A 23300-nucleotide genomic window follows, 5' to 3' on the forward strand; every position below is an offset into this window, starting at 1 on the left:
TTGTCGTTTTTCTTGCGTTCAGTGTCCTTCCCCATTCCGAGCACCATGCTTGAATTTTTCGTAGTGAGTAAGGTGAAGCTGGTCCTCAGTTTGACTTACCATCGTGTATACGACGCAGTCATCTGCGAAAAGCCCTAGTTGAATAAATGGGTCTACGCAAAAAGAAATGTCTATAATATAGATAAGAAATAGAATTGGCGCAAATACGCATCTTTTTGGTACGCCTGACAAGAAGTCTAGGCTGCTTGAGATATTGTTATTCACGGGAACGAATTGTTTGAGATATTTTAAGTATGAAATTACCCGTTGAATAACTTCATGTTCAATGCAAATTTTTTTTGCATTTTCATTACAAGGTCATGGTGGGGGACGACATCAAAGGCTTTTGCAAAGTCCAGGAAAACGGCATCTATTTGCCCTGTTGTGTTGAGTGCATTCGCGATGTCGTTGTTCATATAGGCTAGCTGTGTAACTGTTGACAGGCCAGATCTAAATCTGTGTTGTCTAAAGTAGAGCACGTTGGTAGTCTCTAAGTGAGTTATAACACATATAAATATTATATGCTCTAGTATTTAGCAGCTCGTGCTTGTTAAAGAGACCGGGTGGTAATTGCTAGCTACATCGTGAGATCCGGATTTATGTATGGGGATGACCTTAGCCATGTGCCAATTATCTGGGATCGTGTGTGTAGATAGGAAGCTAATGTACATTTTATACAAATATTGACTTATCTACTGAGCATGTTTTTTTTAGAAAAGTGCTAGAAGCAGCAAAGAAATTTTAGAAGCAGCCAAAATTTCGAGACTGGGGGACAAACATGTAAGCAGGCCTTCCATTTTCCTCACAAGTAAGCAAATAAGTTACCTACAGCGCATGCCTTTTTAAGTTTTAACCTGTGCTTTACACTGTTCTTAAAATTCTTTTTAGTTTTTAACGTTTTAGATGTTGTTTTTCTTACATGTGTAGCTGCCTGGGCTTCTATGATTTTAAAGTGTTCTGCCTGGTTGGTGTTGGCATCAAGTACATAGTTTTTCTTTTTCTCCTTTTATAACAGGAGGGGGGGGGGTTGTCTTTTGACAAGCGGTTGTCACGTGGTTTTCATCGCCTCTTCTCACCATGTTATCTTCTGTTGTTTCGATTTGGGTTTACAAAAAGACCTGCGTTTGAAATAGTAAATCTGTTGGTAGTACAGCGCTGTGCGTGTGTGTGTGTCTTTGCTAAAAGTTCTGTCTTTTTGTGCTAATAAATCAGTCTAGATAAAAAAGAAACAGTTTTCACGCATGCGAACCGTTATACAGACAGGAAAGGCTTTGTGGTGACAGTTACCATCTATCGCTGCGAACACATCACCAGTCTTACTGTCAAAACGCCACACGGTGAAGTGGCGGAGGAAGATATCATAGCACTAGCCCTCACAGAGACCAAGTTCCATTACGTGATTAGTGAGTCCCGAACGCCGATTCACACTTTTGTGAGCGTATGAATCTCACAAGAGGCGTTCCACATACTCCAGAGACAGGCCATAGAACCAGGAGGGATCTAACTCTATAACCGAAGGCACCTGCTATGGATACCCGTGCACACGGCCCTGAGCACCCCCAAGAAGTGGCTCTCGCGTTTCTCAAAGCCTCACTCACTGAGCATCGTTGGTGGATGAAGAGCCCCCGAGAGGTACTGCAAATATTTAGCCGGGGCAGGATTGTATCAGCACAATATGTGGTATCACCACAGACAACCATTTACAGAGACGCACATGCCCACCATCTCTTTCAAGCGTAGACAGGACCCCAGACTCATGCATGCCATGTATCCACACATTTACACAGCTAACAGATGCAAGTAGTGTTGTGAAGTGGCCACTTTTTTCACATAATCTGGGAGTGTCGGGTCCTAATATAAAACTAGAACTGTGTCGATTTATTCGGTTGTTTACCACCAGCCTCCACTAACGCTGGAAGACCATAGTTCTCAGCTCTAACCTGCCGGCAAAATCATGGACCATCCAGCGTGCCGAGAAAGCCCGCCCCCGAAAAAGATTGTGGGCAGGCTAAACAAGACACATAATGGGCCTACTATGTTGTGGCGTTGCGACCTTAGCCCAAAGTCGGCGTCCAATATGTGAGCTTTTCTGCCCATAAAACCTCTTTTTCTAATTACGTTCTTGCTGTCAACATTTACAGGTACCCCATAGGCTTTTTAATTATTGATCCAAGACATTCCTCGTCACGATGGACATGTACCATCAAGCGTCGCCGTCTGTGCGATCACTTTGAACGACAATATCGTCATCAAACAGCACTATACATTTTCCAATTCCTCCTATATCAATGCAGAAAAATCATTCAATTACCACAATAAAGGCACGTTTCACTTTCGTGACACCGATTTCCGTTACAGAGGAATCAATCTGTTCTTTTTAGACGGTTGCGATAGCGGATGCTTCTTGAACGCCTCCACTGTATTCAAGAAGCAGATTTCCGCCACAGATAATTGAGGCTGAAATGCGGAATAAATAACAATGAAATAAAAGGGTACACGTAGCTTTAGACTACAATGGCATTTAACTGCACTTGTCTGTGGGTGCTCTTTTCTTTAGAACTTGTTTGATATGCGCTAAGATGCTAAAGATGAATTTATTTTCAATGAGGGGGATCAGCAGTGTTCCGATTGTTACCAAGTGTTTTTTTTTCCAACTTTAGTCTATTTAGTTCATAACGAGTCCACACACCTGGGCGTCGATTAGTCCATAGCAAGAAGTATCGGCACCCCAGGCAGGCCCGCAGTGGGTCCACGGCAGATCTGGGTAAAGCAGGCTGTCGCAGAAGTACATCATAGCGTATGCGATCACGAGTGCGTTGTAGACGCTCACTAAGGCGGCACAGTAGCAGCCAGCCACACCAATACCTGTCAAAATTAGCGAAATGTGTTAAAGGCATTTGCATTTCTAACTAAAAAAACAAATCACAGAAAATGAGACAAATGTATTACTAAGACGTTGAAAACCTGCAACGCTGTAACTATGATGGGTGTGATATAAGGATTGTGGTCATAGTGAAATCGTATATGCTATTAGGTCCAGATAACATAAGGGGGGTGGCTGGCTGTGGTATGCCGTGAACGTCGCTTTTCATAAGCCCGCAAAACCACATTTACTTTAACTAGAGGCAGTATAATCAGTGCACTCTTGTGCCAAAGAGAAGTTTTCTGTTGACTGGCGCTTCTTTTAGACAGTAACTTATCGAAACTAACAATTTTCAATAAAATGCACAAAAATATTATGCTTGCTGCTTAATGTCTCTGGGAAACCTACACTAATACGTAGTACATCGACCTGCAGGGCTATTTTTGGCGATAGCTTTGACGGTCAGATCAGCCAAATCGGCAGGGCCCGCAAGATGGCAACTGCCTCTGGCGTTGCCATCTGAGGACAGCCAGCACTTCTAGACGATACCAACAGTCTAAGCTGACCTTGCAACTCAAACACCTTTCTGCCAAGAAATGTTTTCGTTCTCTTCATTTTCTTGTTCTTCGGGTGCCTTCATTATAATATAAAATGCAGTATTTCTACTAACTTATATAAATCAACACAAACTACAGAAGAAACGATAAGACAAAGCAAGCAAGACACAGCGACAGAATGAAAAGAAAAAAAGCGAGACACATAAAAATAGATATATATCAAAAGAGAAAAACACAGAAGAAATTGTGGCTGATCAATCTTTTTTTGGAATTTATATGACCTATGAATTAACCATGTCCTCACAGAGGTAGTTGAGTGCTTATTATGCATTGTTTCCACGCAAGGGTGAAAAACTAAATGCTATGGCAAGAAACAACAGTGTCACGCGAAAATCAGCAAGCAGCTCGAAACTTGCAGCGCGCAATTGTAGCACAATGCACACCCGAAATGAGCATACACTGAACGAGTGTTGATAAACAACTGTCATGGCTCAACCCTTAAAGCCCACTATTTAAACAAAACGACAAGCACACAAAACGAACGCAACACTGAATACAAATATGCCGTGAACAACTGCCGCAATCCTTAGTCCTCTACGTGTGAGCAGCGCACTCCTTCCATTAACGCGGCCACGGCAGCGAGCAAACCGAACTACGTGCTCTCTTTAACAACTGTAAATTCAAGAGAAACTTGCGGGGAAAGCACATGTGTATCAATTGCCCGAATACCTTAGTTACACTTCGTGTGTGAGTGAGTGACCATGCAAGAAAAGATCCATAATTTCTTACACCTTAGACCATACCATGTGAATGCGCGCGCACATAGTAACGCACGGTGAGGCGATGGGCTAGAACTTTCAATACGCGCGCGCCCCATGCGCACCCCTCGCACCAGCTCACTGCTGATGAACAAAACGTGCTGAAGTTGCTGAAATCTGAGGACTACCAACGCTACATGGTGTATATAAATGGCTAGCGGTTGACGCGCTGTAGAACATACAATTTGTGGCCTCGTGAATGGAGTCATGCACTGTGATGGGAGAAGTCGCTGGTTCGACGCCCCGCTACAACACTTTTTTTTGGTTTTTTTGCAGCATTTTACAGCGTTTCATCCCGTCAGCGGAGTCATCGTAGACCCTCGCATCAAACGCTTTCGCGTTTAAAAAAGAAACCAGAAGAGCAACAGAGAGGGCTTTTCTGCTTCACACTTCCTTCAGAGTTGCACTGCTAGCTGACGAAAATTTTTATTAGTACGCTTATCTAATAAAGGAAGATATACCTACCACACATTAAAAGGTGGTCTCAAAATAAAATCTTGTAGGAGAATACAAAAAGCACATATTTGTACATGCCTTTGGTATTCTCCGTGAGGTTAAATGCTTTGTGCCAAGCTTCAATACCAGTGAAATCGTGCATAATTATATTTACGTATATTTATATGCATAAATATTCTTGACGCACAATATATATATATATATATATATATGTCCTCCGTGAGCGCTCACAACGTGGTTTATTTCAACGTTTCGGCCTAGAGTCTGGCCTTCATTCTGATGACGTCCAAACCTTATAATTATGACATGGAAAACATTTACGGCGTAATTTATGTCCGCCTCGTAACGCTGAGTTGATTTTAAAGTAATATATATTGCTACATGCATGTTGACAATCTGTGGGACGATACGCGTCCCACAGATTGTCACACTCACCGTCACCGCAACACCGCCGTTATCCGTCGCCCCAACCCCTCCGCTATCCATCACCGACTAACTATGGACCTTCCCAGACGGAAAACCACTAGATCATGCAGCTCCTGGAAGTAGTGCTGCATCAAGTGTGAGAGACCCAAGCGCGTCGTTGACGCTACCTACTGATAAGAACAGCTGGAAGTGCATGTGGACGGTCTTACCTTTGACGGCTTCAGTTCACACTGCAGCTCAGGTATCTATAATGAGTACTCGTCTCTGCCACCACCTGAAAAAAAGTACTCACGTTTGCTGAAACAAATGCCGTTCGTGTCGCCGATGATGGAACTGTGGCGGTCATTGCAATATGTACCACTCATATTAGCCTTGCCGGCCGCCACGTTCCTGTTTTATTTACCATGCACGACAATTGCCCTCATGACCTCATCTTGGGGATGGATTTCTTATCGACGCCTTCTGCTCTGATCGACTGTTCCGCCAGCACTCTCTGTTTAGAATTTCGTTTTCTTCCGCCCCGAGCTGATGAAAAGCCTCTGTTACACTGGCTTCAGTCAGATGATTACCAAAAGTCCTCTAATTCATTGAATTGGTAACACATTCACCCGTTGTTGACTGTGATTATGTCGTCGCGCCTATTCCTGATGTTCTCCTGGCGCGCGACATCACTGTGCCACAATCTGTCGTAACCATGGCCTCTAACCGAACATGTCTGCCCATTATCAATTTCACTTTCACGCAGAAAGTACTACCATACTGAATTTCATTCACCACGCTTCGACTCTTAATAGACGCCCACGTCACCGCTTTTGCGGCAGATGCATGCTCCGATGTTCTATGTTGCCCGCAGGATGCCACATCCATCGATGCGGCCTTGCGCCCCATGATCGACCCGAAACTTAAACCTGAGCAGTTCGACGCCCTATTCCGCCTTTTGGCTTCCTACCGCGACTTATTTGACATCGACAGCAGTCCACTTGGTCAGAATTTTCTCATGAAGCACTGCGTTAAAGCTGAATCTCTTCCCATTCATCGCCGACCATACCGGTTGTCTGCCACAGAGCGTAAGATAATTCAAGAAGAAGTCAACAATATGCTAGCCAAAGAATTGTTGAACCCTCCTCGAGCCCTTGGGCATCTCCTGTTGTGCTCGTTAAAAATAATGATGACACGTGGCGCTCCTGCGTTGATTAGCGTCATCTTAATCAAATCACAAAAAAGGACGTTCATTCTTTGCCCCGCATGATGACGCCTTTGATTGTCTTCACGGAGCGCGATACTTTTTTTCAATTGACCTACTTTCTGGCTATTGGCCGATTGCGGTGGAAGAAAAAGACCAAGAAAAGACTGCGTTTGTAACACCGGACGGCCTATACCGATTCAAGGTGATGCAGTTTGGGCTATGCAACGCCCAAGCTATGTTTGAACGTCTGATGGACTCGCTATTACAAAAGTTCAAGTGGTCAACATGCCTGTGCTACCTGAATGATGTCCTTGTATATTCACCTTCAGACACATCCAGCGTTTGTAAGCGGTTCTCGATATCTTCCGCACTGCTGGCCTTCAACTAAACTCGTCGAAATGTCACTGTAGTGTTACTGAAATGTCACCCTACAGTGTTCGGCGACCTTGTCGACGCATCAGGTGTGCAGCCTGACCCAGGGAAAATTTGTGCCGTCACGAGCTTTACTGTACCCCAGTTTGTCAAGGATGTCCGGAGCTTTGTGGCACTTTGTTTCTATTTTAGAAGGTTTGTGAAAGATTTTTCAACAATCGCTCGACGACTCACTGACCTTCTGAAGAATGACGTGACTTCTACGTGGGGTTCCGCTCAACCTGCCACGTTTTCTCACCTTATCACCCTCCTCACGACTACACCTATTTGGCCCACTTTGACCCGTCCACTGCGACAGAATTCTGAACCGATGCTAGTGGTTACGGGATTGGAGCCGTCCTAGCGAGGGCACGACCGAGTTATCGCCTACGCTGGCCGCCTTCTCACAGCTGCCGAGCGTAACTATTCAATAACAGAGCGTGGATGTCTTGCTCTTGTTTGGGCTGTCATCAAGTGCCGCCAATATTTATGTGGGGCAAACTTCACTGTAATAACTGACCACCACGCGCTATGTTGCCTTTCGTCACGGAAGGATTCTACTGGTCGGCTTGGGCGCTGGGCTCTACGACTGCAAGAATATACTTATGAAGTCACGTACAAGTCGGGACGCCTACATCAGGACGCAGACAACCTCTTTCGCTACCCGGTCGTTGAATGGAGCACCATCCCTGACACCGACACCGATACTTGCGTTTTCTCCGTTTCGCAGCTGACCCTCATCAGTGAGGAGCAACGCCGTGATGCACCCTTGCGTGCTATAAACGAACCATTTTCCGACAGGTCCCATCACTCATTCGTCCTCCGCGATGGTATCCTATACCACTAGAACTTCTACCCAGATGGACCAGCCCAAATGCTTGTCATTTCAAAACACCTCCGCTCAGCAGCTCTTCACGAACTCCATCACCTTCCAACTGCAGGTCACCTTGGTGTGTCACGCACTTACGACGACATTCGCCGACGCCCCTTTTGGCCAGGGCTTTCATGCTCAGTCAGAAGATACGTTGCGGCTTGTGATAAATGTCAGCGCCGCAAAACACCATTGACGCTTCCCGCCGGGCACCTTCAACCACTTGACACTTCATCAGAACCTTTCTTCCGCGTTGGCTTAAACCTCTTGGCCCCTTTTCCTTTGTATTCTTCTGGCAACAGGTTGATAGCCGTGGCTACAGACTACGCCATGCGCTACGCCATCACACGAGCACTTCCAACAAGCTGCGCCACAGATGTCGCTGACTTCCTCCTCAAGGACGCGATCTTGCAACACAAAGCTCCACGCCATCTGCTTACAGACCGTGGCAGCCTTTCTATCAAAGGCAATAGCAGATATTCTTCAGTCATGTGAAACGAGGCACAAGCTCACTACGTCGTACCAACCGCAGACAAATGGACTCATGGAGCGTCTGAATCGAACACTTACAGACATGCTTGCGAAATATGTTTCTTCCAACCACTCTGACTGAGGCCTTGCCTTGCCATGAGTGAGATTTGCATATAGTTCTTCTCGCCATGACACAGCCACTTACTCCCCATTTTTTCTGTTGTTTGGCCGAGAACCTACATTACCCTGAGATGCTGTCATTCCGTCTACCGCGACACCGACCAGTGAATATTCTCTTTACGCTATCACTCAGGCTGCCCACGCACGCGAAATCACCCACACTCTCAAGAGAACCAGCGGTGTTTGTAGGATCAACGGCACGGGACGCCCTTGTTAACCGGTTCATTGGTGCTGCTGTGGTCCCCGAATCGTCAAGTCGGCTTGTCGGGAAAACTTATTTCCCGCTACACAGGTTCATATCGAGTCCTTCGTGAGGTTACTCCTGTGACATACGAAATTGCCCCTGCTGCATCATCGCCTTCAACTGCCCCAAAGACCACCGATGTTGTACATGTGGCACGCTTGCAGCCTTGCCCCTCTCGCTGACGTTGACATCCAGATGCACTGAGATGGTGCTTCTGCCGCCGAGGATTGTGCTACATGCATTTCGACAATTTGTAGGACAATACGCGTGTGTGCCGGATGAAGAGGACGAAGAGTGGTCTTCGCTTGGTGTCTGGTAAGCCGGTCACGCCGCTGCTGCTGGTTTGAAATATATTTCATCCACAGCCTCATCGATAGGGCGTCTCTTTTCTTCTGTAACAATATCAACCTTCCTCATTCGTGCTTCGCATATCATCGAATTCCACTGTACGTGGGATTTGCCAGTCTTTCTCAAGAGAGTAGCGGAAGGCATAAAACTTTGTCCAAAAACAATGGCGTGTTCTCATTACTCACCGCATAGCGTCATCTTGAATCGATGGTCCGTGCGGCTGCCTTCGCATGTTGTCTAGCAAACTACTCTCGTAAGAACACTCATCAGAATGAAAAGTCCACGCGACACGTACCACTAATTACTGCGCGCAAGCTTTGATGTGCACAGTAACTAATATTCAGTATTAGGTATTAGATAAGCTTTGTGTCTCAGCTGTATTGAGCGTTTCTTACGAGGTAAAACAAGTTGGACGCTGAGAGGCGGCGCTAACTTCGCAGGAACTAGTGGAACACGCTCAGGCGCGACACATGCGCACACACTGCATGCGTGCGCAGCAACCTACCGCACATAAAAACGAAACGCTCTCGCACTCACCTCCAGCTGTTTGCAACATGTGGTATGTATGCAGTCTCATCTGATTGAAAAATGTATAATATAATTGTTTTTGAGTGTTTTTACGTACCATTTAGTGATTAGACACTTTGACTGGTAAGCTACACGTTTCGCTAAAAAAAGCTGGTACCGCAAAATTTGTTCGATGGGACATAACTAAAGCAAAACAATATCTTAGGTTAGGTGAAACTTCGTCAGAAAATCAACAAGAACGCGAACGAAAGAAGTGCAGCTCTGAAGGCAGTGCAAGTCTATTCCTTAGCCATTGAATATTTTTCGCGTTTGCTACTTTTGCACTCAAGCCGTCCGCGATGTATACGCTCAACGTACCAATCACGCAGAATTAGCCGTTTAGTTCACGAAGCATGAGCGCGCAAATCGACAGCTGATAGAAAACTTTACAATATGCTTGCGACCACTAATGAGCAAAAATTTGACATTGTGGACCTTTTGAAGCTACAATATTGAAATTAAGCAAAACAGAAAAACGTTAGCGCAGAAAAAACGCGTTGAACGAAGGGTCATTCGCAGCATTGAAGTGGGCTAAGCTCGCAAGGTAAGATATTCGAAGCCACGCTGTTTTTGAAGACGACAGTCTTTCTTGGGGACCTTCGACGCGAAAATCTTGGTCTGTCAGTCTGTCTATCTGTACATTTGCCTGTTTGTCCCTTAACGACATCAGGTACTTGAAACAGTCGACCCCATCTGCAGCGCCCACCAGAGTTGATCAAGGTTGAGCGTCCATACTTGTGCAATTGTCAATTAAAAAGGATTATTTGCGCATGTCTGGGGCACCCTAACAACACGTATATATTCTGCATGCGCCTCTATTACAAAAAAAGGCATACATAAGTCATTTTAAAGACCGTAGCGCTTATTACGCTGCGCTGACCATGCAACGCTAGCACGGAAAGGCGAGTGTTTCCAACGCTTTGCTAAGATGAGACGGTGGTGGCACCTACCTGTCGCCATGCTTTGTACATCTTATAACCTCTGAGATGGGCGCGCTCACCCGTCTCAGAGCTACGCGCTTCGTTTTTTTAATAGAAAACTACCATATGGCGATCATGTCTCACGTGTGACATGACTTGATGCGTTCGTTCACCTCCGCTGCACGCTCCAGGCACTCTAACGCAGCGCCTCCAAAAGGCTATTCACCAATTTTCTTGCGCAGAACATCGAACAAATGTCTTGTTCACTCTCTCCATACGCAAGACTATCATTTTTCGACGACATTTGCAGATTAAAATGCCGACACAGGGCCATTTTGATCATAAAAATATGGAGTTTCAAACAGCTAACAGAATGCGAGACGAGCTACCAGTAATGGTATTCTACAGTGCTTAGGGAGTGTAATAGAACCCTCTTACAAATGGCACATCATTGTAGCGTGCAATAAGGAAATTTGGTTTGAATACCGATGCCAGACCCCATTAACTTGTATGTTTACTTAAAACACGTGACGAACGAATCGTTAAAAAAAGAAAAAAGTCTGAGGTGCTACCTCACTAACGGCCACCTGCCGGTAATGCACTCCTTCACAGAGGCAGGAGTAGCCACCCCTGTGTAGTACTCCGCCCCTAGGTTCCACATGAAAGACCAATTAACACTCGGTCCTCTTCTGCCTTCAGCGGCTGTAAGTGTATATTCAAAGTGGTGGTCAGACCTGCGACGCGACGGAGGGTGCTGAGAAACTCCGTGTCGAGACGGGCTGCCATTGGAATCTCAACGTGGCTATGTTTAACGGTAAAGCGCTGTCTACTAAGGCTAATCTAGCTGTGTAGTTTGAGAAATCAGGTGGTGTTGAATTGGATTTAATGAGGCTTGGCAAACTCAGGAGGGCATGTCATGCTTATAAAGAGCAGAATAATGGACGCGTCCTTGTGATGGGTAAAGGAGAGGCGCGGGGCGCGTGTCACAAGTGGAAGCACGGCGTGGTTCGCGAAGAGAAAAGAGTCACCCGAGAGCGCGCGCACAAGACAAGTGATAACGAGTCGCGGCAAAGAGTCGCAACACGACAAGCCGTTATAACATCTCTTTGTGGACGCCATATTGAGATAAGGCTAACAGCTAGGGCTAGCAATGAAGTGGGACTGAGCCAGAGTCAGCTTGGGTTCTCCCCTGTACGCGGAATTTTATTGAGGTATGTTGTGTTATTGGTGGTTTCCGGGATAAAGAGAGCTATTCCAGTTTTTGAATATCATTGTTCTAGAGCGCTTCAACGTGAATTCGGTGCATTGTTCTTGTCCATTTTGGGTTGTACCATACGTTCGTCTTGCCATGTTCTTTTTCCGTTTTTCTCGAATCAATACAACGCAAGCTCTCTCGAGATTAATCCATGAGTAAAATGAAGTGGTGAACCTCTGCCAGGATTTTTAGATGCGAAGCAAATCCTTGACTATCCTGTGCAATGCTGTTCTTCCGTCCACACCAGTACCCTCACTGCAGGTGTTGGTGGTAGTGGTTAAAAGAGAAGAAAGGCACCTAATTTCTGCAGCCCGGTCGGCAGCACGGCGCAATAAGCGGATGGATGGATATGGCTGTACCCTTTAGATCGGGCAGTGGCTAGCACAATCAAGCCGTAATACTTAATGAACCAAAAACTAGACTTTTTTTCCTTTTAAAAAGTGAGGTTGAGGATTCGTACTTTGCAGTGAAGGGTTTAATTTTCACTCATGCCTTGACTTTAGCCACCAGTCAGATAACCTCCTTCTAGTTAATTCTACCCGTTTAAAGTCTATTTCGCCCTCCCTGTCCCTAAACCCAACTGCTTTGAAAAACTCTGCGCCATCATCCTGAACTATAGGGCGAAGCCCTTTACAGAACATTATTAAGTGTTCGGCAGTTTCTTTTTCCTCTCCACACGCACTGCATACCGTGTCTACCCCTTCGTATGTGGCCCGATATGGTTTGTAATACTCTCGTCCTGGCCACAAACAGTAGAGAACTACCTGGAGTATTATCATAGATCCTTTCCTTGTCAATTTCCTGCTTAAAAGTTCGATATACCTCTAGTGCGGACTTCTTAATCATACCAATTCTCCACATATCGGTCTCAGCTTCCTTCACCTTCTTAACCGATAACTCTTTTTGGTTTGGCCCCCAGCTGTTTTCTAAGTATTTACCCGTCAATTTTCTGGTTCGCTTCCTCTATTTTGTATCGACATTCTTCATGTACAAGAAGCTGAATACCTTCCTAGCCCAACGCTGCTCCCCCATTTCTCTCAATCGTTTCTCAAAATTACTTATGTAAGCGGTGCCAAGTAGATGGCACCCTCCTTGTTGCGCGCGGTGACGTCTCTCTCTATCTCTCGGCTGCTGCATGCTCACCGCGTGTCCGCTCTTTACCTTTTCACCCTCTTCCCTACCCGCAACGCTCTAGCCTACTCCTCAATTGGGCATCATCTCACCCGCACCACCTCCCTCCTCCTGCCCATTAGAGGAAGCTGTCAGCCGCCGGGTGCGCGCGCCTAGAGAATCTCGTGGCGCCGACATTGTGGACAGTGCGCCACCGCTTGCAGTGCGATCACGTCGACAGTCAAAACACCTTTGCCGCATGCTTCCCGCTAGTGTGCGCGTACCTTTCATGCCTCCAGATATTAGACAGGAAGATCATAGCGCTTCTTTGAAGAGCCCGCATATAAAGAATTAAGCGCATTACATTGAATTAGAACACACCTAAAAAAGCACGACGAAATCATTGCCTTTAACACGCATCGTTGAACGCTAAAATGCAAAGGAGACGGAGACAGCTCCAAAGGTACTGAAAATAAGGAAGGTTGGTGAAGTTGCGAGTGGTAGACGCGCAACAACAAGAAGAGTGAGTGAATGGTTCTTGAGGAGAAGAAAAAGGCACCTAATTTCTGTCTGTCTTCTGGGCAACACGTTGCAGTGCTTTCTAGGAGAGGGAAGAAAGAGAGATAAAAAGAGTAGTAGAAAGATATAAAGAAATACGGCAGGGAAGTGCCCGAAAATTAAGGAGATAGGAACGTTGGAAGCCGCTCGAAGAAGTAAGAGGACGGGGAACCACGCGGCGAGAGCTGCATAGTGTCAGGAGGTCGTGGAGGGTGAACCAGTGGGCGAGAGCTACGCTGGCGTCGGAGGCAGCTGGCGGCTCAACCATTCAGCTTAAAATTCTCCCAGCAACTCAGAACAAGAAGACAAAATGTTGAGACAGCGCATAAAAGATTTCAGAGATTTGGAAGCAGAGAGGGCGATGAAGAACGAAACGCCAAAATGAGATGCGTCGCAAGCCATTTGGGGCGGTCTTAACGGACCATACCGTAGAAACCAACGCAGCCTCAATGTTGTTAAAAGCCGTTTGACATTCGCTGGTCCACGCCCGAACGTGGTCGCCCCACATCAGTTCGTACGAGGGACGGGCCAGCGTAGCCAATTGAGGTAGAAATATTTCGTAGTAATTTACGGCTACGAGCAAAGAACGAAGTTGCTGTTTGTTCTCTGGTGCTGGTGCGGCTACCATTCCATCGATCTTGTCTGGCGTGGGATGTATACCATCTGAACTCAGCTTGTGCACCAAGTAGGTCAATCCCTTCTGAAAGCGCATTTCTCAGCTCTTAATTGATTTTCCCGGCTTTCCATGTGGGTTAGAATCGCTTTCAAGTTCTCCCGGTGTAAGTTCGGCTCTTGTCTTTCTGGCCACGAGGATATCGTCTAAATAGCATGCAATACCATCCCATCCTCGTCGCCAGGTGTTACTTCCAAAGCGAAGAGACAAACGTGAAATTGTAGTGAACCGTTTGTTGCTAAGCCGTGTCTCTTGTACGACGGTAGAAAAGCAAATGAAAAAAGGACAGCGGGAGGTAGCCTAGATATGCCAGCTTTATACCGATCGCAGCCGGGTCACGTGGTTACTGCGCAGCTTAGCAGGTCGCTCTTATTTACAACACGTGGCGCTGTCGCACGCATGACAGACATCCTCTTATAAAGTCGTTGATTGATTCATTATGTTGATTGATATGTGGGGTTTAGGATTATTAAGGACAAATCTTGAATAATGTAAACCTTGCGGCGAAGCGGTTCACCGTCATCTATTCTTCTCAAACCGGAAGTCCGTGCAGACGGTGCATCTCACAATCTTTTGCTCTTTCACTGCTCACCTATTGACATTCCGCCCACTTCCCAGCCGTTGCGGCAATGAGCGGCACCCCTGTTTCAACGACGAGACGTCCAAGAGGCACTGAGCAGTTAAAGGCCTTAGCTTCTTAAAAAAAAAGCTCTTTTTCCCTACACCCAACCGCCGGAACTAATGTGGCGCCGTCTGGTCGGGACCAATAGCTTACTGGGTGGAAGGATATGCAGACCTCGGATATTTAGAGGTGATCGTAGGAAAAAAAAGGTGGAAAGTGGTGGCCGGGGGGAAGGAGGTTACCTCTTGTTGTCATTCCTTTTTCTGCGGTTTTTTTCGTGTAACCCACTCTCTTTTAAAACTGTAAAAAGCTGAGCATCAACAAACTGTACCCTCATTCCTGGTGAAGGCCAGACTCTGGCTGAAATGTCGAAAGAAATAAACTGTGTTGATAGTTATGTGGGGTTTTACGTCCCAAAACCACCATATGATTACGAGACCACCGTAGTGGTGGGCTCCGGAAATTTCGACCATCTGGGGTTCTTCAACGTGCACCCAAATCTGAGCACACGGGCCTAAAACATTTCCGCCTCCATAGGAAACGCAGCCACTGCAGCAGGGATTCGATCCCGCAACCTGTGGGTCAGTAGCTAGCTACTAGAACACCGCGGCATGGCGTGGTATACACTTCTTTTCTTAATTAATTAACGAGGGTCTCGTACTGGCAGACTTAGTGCCTTTAGGTTGTATACGAGTTACTATTGGTCAGCTATCCAATCGTAATACGTTCTCGTGCTACGTGACGCCAAACAGACTCAAAAGATTGTAGGACGCCATGGCTACTGGTGGCGCTGACTGACACTCTCACATTCAATTCACATATAAACCCAATAAATTGGGTGGGGGGAAAGCTGTCGTGGTATCTCTGTGGTAGAGCATCGAAAACGTCAATCGAAGGTCACAGGTTCGGATCCTGCCCACGGCAAGTTATCTTTTCACCCACTTTTCTTCATATTTACATTACAATTTGGTCTATTATCTTCCCCTATACTTTCCTTGGCACTGTTGTCTGTTAGATCTCATTAATATTGTGTTAAAACACGGAAAAACGAGCCCTTAGGTATACACTTCTTTCCCATATAAATATATATATATATATATATATATATATATATATATATCCATGGGTAATAAGCTTGGGTGATTGGTTTTTGGTGTCGTGGTCCCGTTCCCATCTATTTAGCACTGGATATCACTCAGAGTCCTAAGCAAACCCTCACTTCAAAAGCTACATGAATTTTTTGTCCGAGTTGAGTGGCGAGTGTTGAGTGGCGCACTTGGTCACGCTCTCTCTACTGATTGATCTTGAACTGCTTGTGTAAAGATGTAGAAGTATGGCAACACCCACAAAACTGAAAACTGAAAGCGTCATGCGTGCTTTAGTGCGAAGGGCAGTTGTTGGCTAAACCAAATTTGCGAGATCGAATCTTAGCCACGGAGACCACACTTAGAAAAAAGAATAGTGCTAATGCGCCATTTTCGTTGATTTAGGTGCATCATAAATTACACCAGGTAGTTTGAATTTGCGTAGCCCCCTCTTACAAGGTGCCTTGTAACTATATCGTAGTTTCGGAACGTAAAATGACAAAAATTATTATTACATCAAACGGAGAAAAATTTTTTTTACAAAGGCAGCATTTACTATGTAACTTTTGTGATGTTGGAAATGTTCACAATAGTTGTAGAAATTTTAAAATCAACTAGTTGACGCCGATGGAAAAGAATGCATAAAGTGACGAAGTGAATTCTGACCATCATACTCAGAAAGATGGACATGTGTATGCACACGTGCAATCATGCCTAAAAAAGATATTTTTATCACTCGCTCATAATCTTCTACACAAGCGTTACCGTGCAACATGTGTGTGGCTGTTGGAACACTCACCTCTTCCTAGAGGCATGCAATTCCACAGAGATTTTATGCTGGAGCTCGAGAACTGGGCGATTGCTATCTCTATGTGGCACATAGGCATGGCCAAAATGAAGTTCATCATAAGATAGCAGATTAGAAAGGCACCTGTGCAAAAAAAAAAAAAAATACAAGAGGTCAAGTGAGAAAACGCGAATAAAAAAGATCCAACAGAAGTGATTTACTAACCAGAAAGCAAAGTTATCACCGCGCCATGAGCGGATGCCAATACTTTAGCGATCAGCTTTTATGACGGTGTTTTGATAGCAGTGTCCTGCACCTGCAATTTGTTTTATGGCAATATATCAAATAATTCGCTCACAGGATACTATCTTGATGTGTCTAGGAAAGTCCTGAATGTTATTTACTCTGAAGCTCTCCGCATGGCATGGGTCGGTGACCTTCCCGACTCCAATGATTGGAATGTTGTTGAGTTATTGTCACACTTGACCAAATTGATCAATGGAAACTGCCCTTCTTTCTTCTGGTAGTTTAAGGAGCAAAAGATAATAATATGTGGGATTGTACATCACAAAACCACGTTGTGATTGAGAGACTCTGTAATAAAGTGCGTCGGAAGTTTTGACCACCTGGTGTTTTCTGACGTGCACTGATATGCTTCCACCATTTCGCTTCCATCTAAGTGTGGCTGCTGCAGCCATGATAACACAGGCGACCTTCGGGTGAGCAGCCAAGCCCTCTAGCAACTGATCCACAGAAGCGTAGAGGCAGAAAAGTGCTAGACACGTATGTCTGTTTAATTATTTGTGATGTACCCAATATTACGAAATAGAAAGCACTTCCCCACCGACTACGCAGCATGGCATTTCCAATCGAAAGTTAATTGTCAACACTTTACACCAGCGTCCTAAATCATAAGTATAGTATTTTTGTTGTGAGCACCTCATTGCACAGTCTAACCATTCGTGGTGCAACAAGTCTAGCCAATGCCACATAGAAAACATAACATGAAACATACTATCTGTAGATATAACCTGCCAATAGTTGTTCCTTCATATTTAATAACTATTTTATACGCGCGAAGTCATTCAAAGAAAGAAAGAGAAAAAATGTTTCATCAGGACGCGTTGGGTAGCAATGAAACGTTCCTTTTTTTAACACGACATTATGAAGTTTGAGAATAATGAGCCGGGCAACTACTGCGGCTACAATTGTTCATTTAAAACAAGAAAGAGAGCCAGAAACGTAACAGTGTAACCTCCCTCGGAGGTGGTTTTCACAGTTGCATTGAAAGAAAATTGCATTTTCCTTTTTCCTATGATTTATTTCTCACATCGCATCATGAGAATGCCATACGTATTGTCACACTACTTGCGGCATAACACGCTTGGAATCGCAGGAGAGTTTATCACATCAACATACAGAAAACAAGACACAGAGACCAAAGCAGGCGTACCTTATGGCAGTGAGAGCAAAATAGAAGTTACTTTATCTATTATAGGGGAATTATATTTTCATAGCACTATTCATTTACAAATGAACCCACTGTGCAGTAAATATTTACGAGAAAATCATGCTTCTTCATTGTTGTGTTGAAGTATTTTCACTGTGCACGAAAGGAGTACAGCTGTTGCAGCTAAGAACGAATATACACACACTTGATAAAGCAACGTTGCCATTCTTCACTTTCGAATGCATTCTTGGCGTGAAAACCTTCCGTAGGATAGCTTGAAGCCTCACTTTTTTTCTGCTTGTCATCACTTAAGAATCAATGCACGCACACGTTTGGCCCATTGTCGTAGTTTCCGCGGCACCCAGGAACACAACACCGGTACATTTTGACAAAAATAGCAGCCGTTGCGAAGCCATGCCACTCGCAGCCAACATCACATCATGCATTAAAATGTGTTCCTAAGTTTTATTTTGATATTTTATATCTTCTTCCGCTTATATTCATGGCCTATTTTTTATTGATTTGTATGATATATTGCAATACTGCATGTCCTCCCCTACTCTCATGTGATAACCAGTTATCTTTGTGATTTCATGAAATAAAATGTATTTAAATCTTTCAATTTGTGCTGAGATATTTTTTCATTTTTATCACGGTGGTTTTAGTGAATATTTTCAAACTAATGCACCGCTATGTCATAAAAGTGAAATTAGAAATCGTTTTCCACAGCAAAAACACATTAGTCTTCAAACGACCGCTCTGCATGAAAATCTAAAGAAATCTAGAGAATTTTTCTCCTCCAGAGAGAAAAGAAGTGGCTCCGCAGGTCGGCAGCACTGTCTAGCAGACAAACAGGCAACTGTACAGACAGAGAGACCAATATTCTTGCGTCCAAGTACCCCAAGAAAGACTATTGTCTTGAAAAATGGCGTTTACGCTCCCCCCTTCCTTGCTCCCGGCCTGGAAAAAAGGAATTCGCGGGACGCTCTCCTTCAGCAGCACCAAACTCGTTGACCATTATCGCCGGTGAAGGTAACCCGATGTCCCGTTTTTGCTCTCCGGTTCGGACCAACATGGTCCGGACCCCGACGCTCGCCTGACCATGATGGCATCCGCTGCGGTGGTTCACTTCCCGGACACCAGCTCTCGAAGCAATAATATTTCCGGGAAAACTGTCACCGCTTTCCAGCCGCCTCTTTCGAGGACCCCTTGTGGCGTTGGACCCGCGGATTCGCCTCCGCTGCGGCCAATATTTTGCTGTGGCCTACCAGTTCGAAACTATAGCAAGATGCAGCCCGCTAGCACATTCACAGAAACTTACACACACTGAGACTGACCCTTTGCTCTCAAGAACGTTGCTGGACACTCGTCCATGGAACATGACAAAAGTAATATGCTTTCCTTCTTTTAACCAAACAAAAAGGATTTATATGTGGGTATAACGTCCCAAAACTACTATATGATTATGAGAGACGCCGTAATGGAGGGCTCCGCAAATTTAGACCACCTGGGGTTCTTTAACGTGCACCGAAATCTGACCACATGGGCCTACAACATTTCCGCCTCCATCGGAAATGCAGCCGCCGCAGCCGGGATTTGAACCCGTGCCTTGCGGGTCAACAGTCGAGTACCTTAGCCACTAGACCACCACGGCGGGGCCAAACAAAAAGGAAAACGAGTACATACAACGAAACATGAAAAAACAAATCAAGGCAAAAAAATAAACGCAAGAGTAAACTCTTGAACTCCAAACAGCTGCTCGTTCACGACTAAACAGCAAGGTTACACCATCGCGAAACATTGTCTTATAATCAAAACTTGCACCGAAACAAAATACATCACACAGCACTCAACTGTCCAAGCATGTGAGACGTGTCTGGGGCTCTCCTTGTGGTTCCGCAAGCATTCTAATTGGTAATGATTGACACCTTGATTTCAACCTCCTTCATCTATGTGGTTTGAGCTGTTGTCAACGCGTCAATAACACATGTCCCACCGGCACACTGTATCAGGCACTGTACTCACAATTACACTTCTATTTCAACACATCCCTGTTACTTCAACTACACCAACATAAAATGATCAACAAAAAAGAAGGCAAGAGAAAATAAATGGCTCAGCACATGTCGAACAAGAAAACAATAAAACATTGAACTTCAAATCAAAATCAAATTTACGCGTCAAAAAAAAAAAAAACCACTCATTCTACCTTACATGCAAAAAATTGCCCACAATTTGGAGAAAGTTGCAAACAGGCATAACGTTATAGTGGTCCTCTCGGCACCCATCAAGCTGTCGAACCTTCGTGCCCGCGTTTGTTCGCAAAAGTCCAAGTTTTCATGTGAAAAGAAGCACGCCCGGCCAGTTATGCGTTGCATTGTCGCTGTTATTAATGAAACTCCGTTAAGCTGTGCGAAGGTGTATTTAGGCCAAACAGAACGCTGTGGTAATAATCGTCTTAGGGAGCGTATACTATCGATTAGAAGGGACGTGGGTTCACACCTGCCATTACATTGACTGCGTGCAGCCGCACACATTCGTTCCGAGAAACACTCGTGTTAGGACGAAGTGAGGACATGCGAGCACGTGAAGTACTTGAAACACATTAGTTACAAAAGAAGGGGAACGAATGCGTCAGTGTCGCGTCGATCACTCGCTCGCTGGATTCCGTGCTGACCTGTTGTACCCTCGCGATCTCCGACGTCAGCGCACCTCTGGCCAACTGGGCTGGCCCTACGTCGTCTGCTGACACCGATCTCCGACGACAGCGTAGCTCTGACCCACTGGACGTGCCTTACACCACCTCCTGACGCCGACAAGAGCTCTCGCAAGTGGTGCCTCATCCTCGGACTCCTGTGACCGTTTTTCCATCTTTCCTATCTCTCCTATCCTCTCGATAGGTCCTCACTCGCTGGCCTAGCGCATCTCTTTTTCTCTATATCTTTAGTTCTATCATTTTAATCCCTTCTCACCCCCAACCCCTGTGAGTTACTGTTGAGGGGTCGCACCGTGATGCAGAGTGTTTGGGGGCTCACTTTTCTATTCTTTTCCCCCTTTCAGAATCACTTAGTCAGTCACTTTATACTAGAAGAAATACGTGTTTCTAGATAGCTCTGTGTGAGAGCTTTCTTCTGTTTGGGCTTTCATGCGTGCAATGTGAAAGTCGCTTGCGCTGCGCCCCCTCTTTGTGCGCATTCTGGAAGCATATATATTTGAATGATGTGAGGAAAAAAAACGAGTTGAAAGTCTGGCGTCCTATCTTGTCTCCTTATTTCAAATGCGAAGGATTTCTTAGTGAACTTCGGTGACTTTGAGCGTATCTATCTATCTATCTATCTATCTATCTATCTATCTATCTATCTATCTATCTATCTATCTATCTATCTATCTATCTATCTATCTATCTATCTATCTATCTATCTATCTATCTATCTATCTATCTATATAGCCGCCTACGGCTTTAGCTGTCCTGGCCGTTTCGACTATGATATTGGTACCAAACTTGGCACGGCATAACTGGACATGTTTATCATGAATGTCATAATTTACATATCAAGTTCCTGTGGCTCTTCCGACGGTTTTGTACACAATACATGTTGCAAAACTGGTATGGTATGACATGATTGCATGGAGAACACATGAAAAAACACCCACATGAAAATCATGATATGCGTGTCATGTACCAACGTGACTACATGCCACGCTCATGAAATGCTCACGGTCATTTAGTTAATGTGACATATACAAAATTTGGTATTACGGTACGTGAACGGATGAGGAAGGTATGTGACTGGTGCAAACATGAAAAACATGAGGTGCGTGCCATATACCAACATGACTACATGCCACGCGCATGACGCGCTGCCGGCTGTTTTGCTAGCCTCAGTTGTACGAACCTTGGTATAACGGGACGTCAATCAATGAGGAAGGTATACGATACTGGTGCTAACATGATAAACATGACAGGCGTGTCATGTCACAACATGACTACATGCCACGCTCATGATGCGTTCGTGGTCATTTCTTTAACATCACATTTACAAAATTTGGCATTATAAGGCTACCTGAATGGACGACACAAGTAAACGACATATCCATACATGATAATTACGACATGCGTGCCACGTAGCAACTTGACTACATGCCCCACTCATGATGCGATCGCGGTCGTTTTGCTAGCTTCAACTATGCCAAATTTGGTATTACGTGACTTCAATAGATGACGAAGGTATTTGACGTGTGCAAACAAGATATTACCGAGATGCGTGTCATGTGAGAACATGACTACATGTCACAGTCAAGACACTAATACACTTCCACGTTACATGGTGCGCGTGTGCGCCGGCATTCGTTTTGTCGCGTCACGCTGGCGTTGCCACGCAGGTCGCCGGTCCTGCCATATACTCGCAGGCGCACGCCACGCTGTGTTGCTTTTGAGCCCGTTTGGCGTTCCTCCGTCAAAAAAGAGGCAGACGCAGTGCGGTCTGGGTAACGTAGTGGGTGTGAAAAGCAGCATGTCGCATTTCGCGCCGGCTCCCATCGGGTCGCGTGGACTGACGCTGGTCACGCCGGTCGCGCCTGGCGTCAGGCTATAGAGTGCTTGTGTTTTGCTCATGTAGCTTCGCTGTGTCTAGCGTGCGCGCGCGTCAACGCTACATCGGAGTATATTGGGCCCTTGATGACGCGCTTGCAGCCGTTTTGCTAGCTCCAGATATACCAAATTTGGTGTTACGTAATGCCAATGGGCAACGAAAGTCTATGATGCAAACATGGTAAGCCTGACACGCGTTTCATGTAGGAACATGACAGCATACCACGCTCGTAGCGTGCTCGTGGCCGTTTCGCTAGCTCTAGATATACGAAATTTGGTACCACATGACGTGAATAGATGACGAACGTAAACGACACATCCAAACACAATAAACATGACACGAAAGTCGTGTACGGCATCATTTACCTCCACCTCGCAACGTTGTGCTGATTTTCAAATGACATACCAACCTTTCTCATTCGTGCTTCGCATATCATCAATTCCCACTGTACGTGGGATCTGCCAAAACTTTTTCTTGCTAGTATCAGTTGCACCACAAATATTTTATTAAGCTATGCACCAACCCACCCAACTTTATACTCTGCTTTAGCATACTTCTTTTTACCTGTTTTTTTATCACCCAGACGGCGTGGCGAAATCTGACATAGTTTTTTAGGGGGAAGCTTGTCAGGATGTGGGTCCTTCCCTGTTCCGTTGGTATGTATGCAGCCACCTCTAGCTTATGAATTCTTCAATACGTGGCACTGTGTGTATATGTTCTTGAAGATATCATAAGACGGCGTTAGTGGTTTTAAGGGGGAAGAGACAGGCACACGGACGGATGGAAAATTCTCGGTTCACCAATAAAACTC

At 45.3% G+C, this 23300-nt stretch overlaps 1 protein-coding gene across 1 annotated transcript in view; it reads right to left on the reverse strand.

Annotated features, from left to right (window-relative positions):
- The window catches only part of LOC142771454 (sodium-dependent noradrenaline transporter-like), a 62850-nt gene extending 46266 nt beyond the window's left edge, over positions 1-16584 (reverse strand). The window contains exons 1-2 of the mRNA XM_075872921.1: positions 16460-16584; positions 2729-2904 (exon numbers count right to left, since the gene is read on the reverse strand). Coding sequence (XP_075729036.1) covers positions 2729-2904; positions 16460-16568 — 285 coding nt within the window. The 5' untranslated portion in view covers positions 16569-16584. The remainder of the gene's footprint in view (positions 1-2728; positions 2905-16459) is intronic.
- Positions 16585-23300: the final 6716 nt, after the last annotated feature.

The sequence above is a fragment of the Rhipicephalus microplus genome, chromosome 9 (genome assembly GCF_043290135.1).
Source record: "Rhipicephalus microplus isolate Deutch F79 chromosome 9, USDA_Rmic, whole genome shotgun sequence".
Taxonomy (NCBI): Eukaryota; Metazoa; Arthropoda; class Arachnida; order Ixodida; family Ixodidae; genus Rhipicephalus; species Rhipicephalus microplus.